Raw genomic sequence first — 8,745 nt, forward strand, 5'->3', positions numbered from 1 at the left:
TAGCTGGGATTATAGGCATGTGCCACCACACCTGGCTAATTTTTACATTTTTAGTAGAGATGGGGGGTTTCACCATGTTGGCCAGGCTGGTCTGAAACTCGTGACCACAAATGATCTGCCCGCCTAGGCCACCCCAAGTGCTAAGATTACAGGCATGAGCCACTGCGCCCAGCCAATTTTCAATTTTGTAATAGCCACATTTAAAAAAAGTAAAGAAATAGGTGAAATTAATTTTAATAATATCTTAATATCTAAAATGTTATTGTGATAAATATTGTCCTCATAGTCGTTACCTAATAGATGAGGTAATGCACAGAAATGATTCCTTACAGAGCTTGCTGTATATAAAACATGTGTCCTAAATATCACCTGCTTAATATTATCCGTAACTGAATTTTGCACATTTGGAAACTGAGACTCAAAGCCTATGCATAGTGAGTAGCTGGGTGTAAACAAATGCCTGTCCAATCCAGAGCTTGTTGACTTATCTGTTGTGCTGTACCCTTTCTCAGAAGAGTTGAGCAAGTGACCCAGTGTCCAGGGTTCTGCCGTCATTCCAACAAGTATCCAGTGCAGGGCCAACTCAGTTCTCATGGTCTCTAAATGGAGTATGGTGCTAGCCCAGGAGAGAGCATGTCAGCCTAGGGAAGGTACAAGGAAGAATGAGGGGTAGAGAGAGAATGGATTCAGAGAAAAATAACTAGGCTAGGCGTGGTGGCTCACACCTGTAATCCCAGCACTTTAGGAGGCTGAGGTGGGCAGATCACAAGGTCGAGTTTGAGATCAGCCTGGCCAAGATGGTGAAACCCCATCTCTACCAAAAATACAAAAATTAGCCAGGCGTGGTGGCGGGCAGCTGTAGTGCTAGCTACTCAGGAGGCTGAGGCAAGAGAGTTGCTTGAACCCGGGAGGCGGAGGTCGCAGTGAGCTGAGATTGTAGCACTGCACTCCAGCGTGGGCAAGAGAGCGAGACTCCTAAAAAAAAAATTCTGAACTGCATGCATCTGTAATTTATTTAAAAGAAAATTTTATGTATGGAAGATTAATTGATATGATTAGCTTTACAGAGTTTTATGCACTAATTGGTAATACATTGATAGCCCTGAACAGAGAAGATGTGCCAGGTGCAGGTATTTGTTCTGATATAGATTTTCGCCAGTTACACATATAGGGGCACACTCCTAAATTCATAATAGTCTGGCATGTGGCCCAAAGGGTGAAGAACAGCAACCATAGCTAATGCTGAATGACTATGTATTACATGCTAGACATTATTTGAAACACTTAAAGGGTGGTAATTCATAGCATTCTCACAACCTCTTGTGGCAGGTGCTGTTTTTACTCTTATTTTACATAGCAGGTAATGAGAGGCAAGAAGGATGACTTGTTCATAGCAGGACACACAGGAGGAGAACATAGAGTGTTGGGAGTTCAGCCTGGGTGGCTTGGCTGCAGACTTGACTGGCAATGACCATTCTGTTGCTTGAATAGAAAGTAGAATGGGGATTCTTACTTAATTCTTCTAATGTTATCATGATTTGTTGTCTTTGCTATAACAATTGCTTAATATATAATTTCTAGCAGTGCTGTTTGTGGTGATTATCAGATGTGGTCTGTTTCACAGTTAATATTAACATCACATATTAAAACCCATTCAAGAAAGTGTAAATATTGTTTTCTGAAGGTATGCTTACTGCTTAAGAGGGATTTACCATGACCATTTAGATACAGAAAAGTAGATGATTGTGCATTTTCAGACCTGAGGTCTGAACAAGGCTCTTGAGTGGCTTGGAGTTTTATCAAATTAGAAGTTTACTTATTTTATTTATTTATTTTTTTGAGACAGAGTCTCACTCTGTCATCCAGGCTGGAGTGCAGTGGGGCTATCTTGGCTCACTGCAATCTCCGCCTCCTGAGTTCAAACGATTCTCCTGCCTCAGCCACCCAAGTAGCTGGGACTATATGCGCCTGCCACCATGCCTGACTAATTTTTGTGTTTTTAGTAGAGACAGGGTTTTATCATATTGGCCAGGCTGGTCTCGAACTTCTGACCTTGTGATCCACCCACTTTGGCCTCCCAAAATGCTGGGATTACAGGCATGAGCCACTGTGCCCGGCCAGAAGTTTACCTAATTTTAAGGCAGGGGCTTGCCTTAGGTTGGTGGAGTTAAGACATATGTGATGTAAAGGTTTAACCAAGATCTAGAAAGCCTTTTTGAATTCTGAGATTCTGGACTTTTTCCTGTATCTTAAAATATTGCTTTAGGCTGGGCGTGGTGGCTCAGATTTGTAATCCTAGCACTTTGAGAGGCCAAGGTGGGTAGATCACCTGAAGTCAGGAGTTCAAGACCAGCCTGGCCAACATGGAGAAACCCTGTCTCTACTAAAAATGCAAGAAAATTAGCCAGGCGTGGTGACATGCACCTGTAATCCCAGCTACTCTGGAGGCTGAGGCAGGAGGATGGCTTGAACCTGGGAGGTAGAGGTTAAAGTGAGCTGAGATCGCACCACTGCACTCCAGCCTGGGTGACAGAGCGAGACTCTATCTCAAACAAACAAATAAACAAAAACTGCTCTAAGTTATATAAGAGTACTTTTTAAAAGACTATATATAACTCTAACTCTTCTTTTAGAAATATAACTGTTTTTTTTTTTTTGTAGTTCCATTAAACTTAAAAACAATTCACAAATCCAGAAATAACTCTGTGCTAATATATATTACATCCAGTTTACTTAGAATGGTGTGTTTTTAAAAATGATTAGCCGGTATAATTTTAGAGTAGGAAGAAAATCTTACTAAATAGCTTTCCATTTGAGTGCTGCCAGTTTATGTGGAAATCAAGGCCTGCAGAGATTGATTTGCTGGAAGTTAAATAGGTCATTATTGGCAAAGCTGGACTTGGATTTAGGTCTCTAGATAAAAACAGGATACACAACTTCTCTACTATTTGGTCTCAGCTGCTTCAAAATTTGGTGGTTATTCAAACTTAACATTGTATTCAAATGGTGTAATCTGCTTAGTCTGGGCATTTTTGGATATAAGCACAATTGGTACCTATTCTGAGTTACTGAAAATATGCCCTGACCCGACAGAGTTGGCAGATAACTTATCCTTACTTAGTGTCAGACTTTCCTTTGAAAACAACTTATGACACTTAGAATTTCCCAGAATTTAGAAAATAAATTGAAAAGTAATTTTGATCAAAGTTTTTTTTTTTTTTTTGGAGATGGAGTCTCACTCTGTTGCCAGGCTAGAATGCAGTGGCGCCATCTCGGCTCACTGCAACCCCTGCCTCCTGGGTTCAAGCAATTCTCCTGCCTCAGCCTCCCAAGTAGCTGGGATCACAGGCGTGCACCACCATACCCAGCTAATTTTTGTATTTTTAGTAGAGACAACGTTTTGCCATGTTGACTAGGCTGGTCTTAAACTCCTGACCTCGTGATCTACCCACCTTGGCTTCGCAAAGTGGTGGGATTGCAAGTGTGAGCCACTGCGCCTGGCCTTGACCAAAGTTTTTTAGTGTCCAAAATATTTGAAGATTTTCTTTTGGCTAGAGAATTTATAAATACCTCCAGTGTGAATACATTAACCTAGTCTACTGATGCTTTAACAAAGTAATTATAGACCCTGATCATATCAGATGAATTTAGTAGTTCCCTGGTTGTAAATGAACATACTATTTATAGTATTTAATATTACTCTAAGAAGTAATGTTTATTAGGATTATTTTCAAGGTTTATGTTGGAAAAACCTGGTGTCTTTTGCTCCCAAAGTAAGAGTAACAATTTCTAATATGTTTTTTCTCACTTCAGACTTTTGATAAAATTCTTGTTGCCAATAGAGGAGAAATTGCATGTCGGGTGAGTAGAATTTTCATTTTATTTTTCATTTTACTCTATGAAATTATTTATTATTGAATCCCTTTAAATGTGAGTCACTATTAATAGACATTAATGTATTTTAAAATAGGTTATTAAAACTTGCAAGAAGATGGGCATTAAGACAGTTGCCATCCACAGCGATGTTGATGCTACTTCTGTGAGTATTTTTTGCTTTGTTTAAATCGGGACTTAATTTGAGGTCAAGTAGAAAAAAATGAAAGACAACAGGCCTTTTTTCTTGGCCTGCAAAAGATATATTCAATTTTAAAAACTGTTTAATTGTTCACTGTTGTGTTAAGCAAAATGACAGTATCACAATATCTTCTATATGTGCCTTCAGTATTTTCTTTTCAAAGCTTTAAAAACTTACGTGGAAAAATTGCCAGCTGATTGCTGGTCACCGAGTAGATTTAAGCAAAGCATGAGAAAGTTCGAGTCAAAGATTAATGAAATGTTTACACAGTGTTCCCTTATGAGAGCACTTTCCCCCAGCATAACTCCGGTATCACTAAGGGAATGCGATAATTGTTTAACCTTTCCTAAATGCTTCAACATGTTCAGTTGAAAGTTTCATAAATGAAAGATAGTCTAATGCTAATTGGATATGAACAAAAGAAGGTATAGCATAAAGGAGACATACTTTTATTTGGTACTTTTAACACAGCAGGGGTTTTTGTTTTTGTTTTTGTTTTTGAGATAGAGTCTTGCCCTGTTTCCTAGACTGCAGTGCAGTGGTGCAATCTTGGGTCACTACAACCTCTGCCTTCCAGGTTCAAGCCATTCTCCCACCTCAGCCTCCCAAGTAGCTGGCATTACAGGCACCTGCCGTCATGTCTGGCTAATTTTTGTATTTTTGTAAGGACGGGGTTTCACCATGTTGGCCTGGTTGGTGTTGAACTTCTGACCTCGTGATTCATTTGCCTTGGCCTCCCAAAGTGCTGGGATTACAGGCGTGAGCCACTGTGCCTGGCCCATGGCAGGCATTTCTTTAGTAGTAATGAATTATGAATGAATAGAAAAAAAATCCCAATGGAAAAGCATGTAAATTATTAGAATTTTATGGCATGAACTATAAGTAGTTGAATGCTAACGCAAGCATTGTTTCTCATTTTCTCACACTACTTTTGATAATGGGATTCTTTGGTAGGGTCCATTGCTTAATGACAGGGATATGCATCATTAGGTGAGTTCAATCATATGTGAACATTACAGAATGTACTTACACAAACCTTGATGATATAGCCTTGTATACATCAAAATGGTGTAGCCTCTTCCTCCTGTGCTGCAAACCTGTACAGCATGTGACTGTACTAAGTACTGTAGGCAGTTGTAACACAATGCTAAGTATTTGCGTATATAAGCATATCTAAACACAGAAAAGGTACAGCAAAAATATAGTATAAAAGATAAAAAATGGTACACTTGTATAGGGCACTTACTGTGAATGGAGCTTGCAGGACTGGAAATTGCTCTGGGTGAGTCAGGGAGTGAGTGAAGGCCTACGACATTACTGTCACTACTGTGGACTTCATAAACACTGTACACTTAGGCTACACTTAATTTTTAGAAAAATATTTTTTCTTCAATAATAAATTGACCTTAGCATGTCATAACTTTTTTAACATTATAAACTTTTTAAATTTTGTCTTAACTCTTTGACTCTTTCATAATAAAACAGCATAAAAAGCAAACATTGTACAAGTGTACAAAATTTTTTTTTTATATCCTTATTCTATAAGCTTTTTTCTGTTTTTAAAGTTTTTTATTTTTCATTTATTTTTTACTTTTTACATTTTTTTTTTTTTTGGTTAGAAACGAAGACACAAATGCACACATTAGCTTAGACCTGCACAGGGTCAGGCTCATGGAGACATCAGTAGGCATGGGATCACATCAACTTAGAAAGATGCTACATAGCCAGGGAAACAATCAACAAAGGGAAGAGACGACCCACAGAATGAGAGAATATATTTACAAACTGTCCATCTGATGAGGGATTAATAACCAGAATGTATAAGGAACTAAACAACTCTGTAGGAAAAAAAAATCTATTGATTCGATTAAAAAATGGGCAGAAAGGCCAGGTGTCGTGGTTCATGCCTGTAATCCCAGCACTTTGGAAGGTTGAGCAGGCAGATCACTTTAGGTCAAGAGTTCAAGACCTAGAATAAATAAATGCATGTTTAACCAGCCTGGCCAATATGGTGAAACTGAGTCTCTACTAAAAATACAAAAATTAGCCAGGTGTGGTGGCACGCATCTGTAGTCCCAGCTACTTGGAGCCTGAGGCAAAACCTTGAACCCAGGAGGCGGAGGTTGCAGTGAGCCGAGATCACGTCATTGCACTCTAGCCTGGGCAAACGGGTGAGACCGACATCCAAAAAAAAAAAGGGCAAAATATCCGAATAGACATTTTTCAAAAGAAGACATACAAATCACAAACAGGTGCATGTAAAGGTGCTCGACATGATTGATCATTACAGAAATGCAAATCAAAAACTACAATGAGTTATCATCTTATTCCACTTAAATTGGCTTTTATCCAAAAGACATAATGAGTACTGTTGAGGATCTGGAGAAAGAAGAATCCTCATACACTGTTGGTGGGAATGTAAATTAATACAACCACTATAAAGAACAGTATTGAGGTTCCTCAAAAAACTAAAGGTAAAACTATCATGTCATCCGGCTGCTAGGTGTACACAGGACGGGGAACATCACACACCTAGCAGCCGGTAAATCAGTATATGGAGGAGATACCTGCACATCCATGTTTATTGTAGCATTTTTCACAATAGCCAAAATTGGGAGGCAGCTTAAGTGTCCATCAACAGATGAATGGATAAAGAAAATGTGGTACATATATACAGTACCATTCAGCCATAAAAAAGAATGCAGTCTTGTCATTTGCAATGCATGGATGGAACTGGTAGAGGACATTATGTTTTTTTTTTTTTTTTAAATATTATCTGATTTTTATTTTTTGTGAGATTGTGCATTTTATTATTTTTTATTATACTTTAAGTTCTGGGGTATATGTGCAGATCATGCAGGATTGTTACATAGGTATACACATGCCATGGTGGTTTCCTGCATCTATCCCCCCCACCATCATCTGCATTAGGTATTTCTTCTAATGTTATCCCTTGCCAATCCCCCAATTCCCTGCTGTCCCTCCCTTAGCCTCCCACCCTCCAACAGGCCCTGGTGTGTGATGTTCCCTGCCCTGTGTCCATGTGTTCTCATTGTTCAACACCCACTTATGAGTGAGAACATACAGTGTTTGGTTTTCTGTTCTTGTGTCAGTTTGCTGAGAATGGTGGTTTCCAGCTTCATCCATATTCCTGCAAAGGACATGAACTCATCCTTTTTTATGGCTGCATAGTATTTCATGGTGTATATGTGCCACATTTGCTTTATCCAGTCTATCATTGATGGGCATTTGGGTTGGTTCCAAGTCTTTGCTATTGTAGACAGTGCCGCAGTGAACATACGTGTGCATGTGTCTTTATAATAGAACGATTTATAATCCTTTGGATATATACTCAGTAATGGGATTGCTGGGTCAATTGATATTTCTATTTCTATATCCTTGAGGAATCGCTACACTGTTTTCCACAGTGGTTGGACTATTTACACTCCCACCAGCAGTGTAAAAGAGTTCCTATTTCTCCACATCCTTTCCAGCATCTCTCGTCGTGGAGGACATTGTGTTAAGTGAAATAAGCCAGGCACAGAAAGACAGGTTTTGTATGTACTCACTCATTTGTGGGAGCTAAAAATGAAAACAATCGGACTCATAGAGATAGAGAGTATAAGGATGGTTACCAGCAGCTAGGAAAGGTATATGGAGCGGAGGGGTAGGGATGATTAATGGGGACAAGAATATAGTTAGATAGAATAAGTAAGATCTAGTATTTGATAGCATAATTAGGTGACTACAGTCTACAATAATTTGTGGTACATTTTAGAATAATTGAAGGAGCACAACTGGGATGCTTGTAACACAAATAAATGAATGATTGAAGATGATGGATACCCCATTTACCGTGATGTGATTATTACACATTGTATGCATGTATCAAAATATTTCATGTACTCCATAAATGTTTACACTTACTGTATACCCATAAAAATAAAGATATCACTAGACAAATAGGAAATTTTCAGCTCCATTATAATTTTCTGTCTTACATGCAGTACATTGCTGACCACAATGTTGTCATATGGCACATGACTATATTCTGATCTAGAGGTAGACTTTGCAGACTTTACAAAAGTGGTTTCAAAAGAATTCTGAAGCAGATGTGGTAGTTTTACATTTTAGAGACTTTTCACCACTTCTGGCTGAAAGTAGTAGTGAATATACTAGAGATTATAATACATAATTTAGAATAAAATTTGCCAGACCCCACAATGCATACTCAGTCAAAACTTTCTCTTAGTATGACCTACTTTAAGTGAATTTCTAGAAAGATACTATAAATAAAAGCAGGATAATGGTGGTTGGAATGTTAAAAGTTTCCTTGAAATCTCAATAGTAGGGTCAGATCTGCTATGTGGTTTCTGTTTTAGTCTCAAGGAAGGCTGAAAAGGTGAATTTCTGTAACAGCATTTTTTCCTTCCTCAGCATATGATCACAGAGGCTCCTATCATGGCTAATCAGCTTTACAATATCAGTAATATGAACAAGCCATGCTGTTCGGTTGTATTAATGTTTGAATGTTTGTTTTCAAGAGGTGAGCATTCAAAATGTAGCTTGGAGCAAAAAGCCTTATAGGCTTTCTGTGTTAGTTCCATATGTGGAAATATAAGTACTGTTGCAGAAGGAAAATACTGCAACGATTGTGAAAGCTATTCGTT

At 38.5% G+C, this 8,745-nt stretch overlaps 1 protein-coding gene across 4 annotated transcripts in view; it reads left to right on the forward strand.

Moving 5' to 3' along the window:
- Positions 1-8,745, forward strand: part of PCCA (propionyl-CoA carboxylase subunit alpha) — a 429,187-nt gene that overhangs the window by 21,381 nt on the left and 399,061 nt on the right. For all 4 annotated transcript variants that reach the window (XM_017503569.1, XM_017503572.1, XM_017503570.1 and 1 more), the window contains 2 exons: positions 3,814-3,861; positions 3,971-4,039. In XM_017503569.1, coding sequence (XP_017359058.1) covers positions 3,814-3,861; positions 3,971-4,039 — 117 coding nt within the window. Of the gene's footprint in view, positions 1-3,813; positions 3,862-3,970; positions 4,040-8,745 lie in introns of those variants that run through there.

This window comes from Cebus imitator, unplaced genomic scaffold (genome assembly GCF_001604975.1).
Source record: "Cebus imitator isolate Cc_AM_T3 unplaced genomic scaffold, Cebus_imitator-1.0 Scaffold312, whole genome shotgun sequence".
Lineage (NCBI taxonomy): Eukaryota > Metazoa > Chordata > Mammalia > Primates > Cebidae > Cebus > Cebus imitator.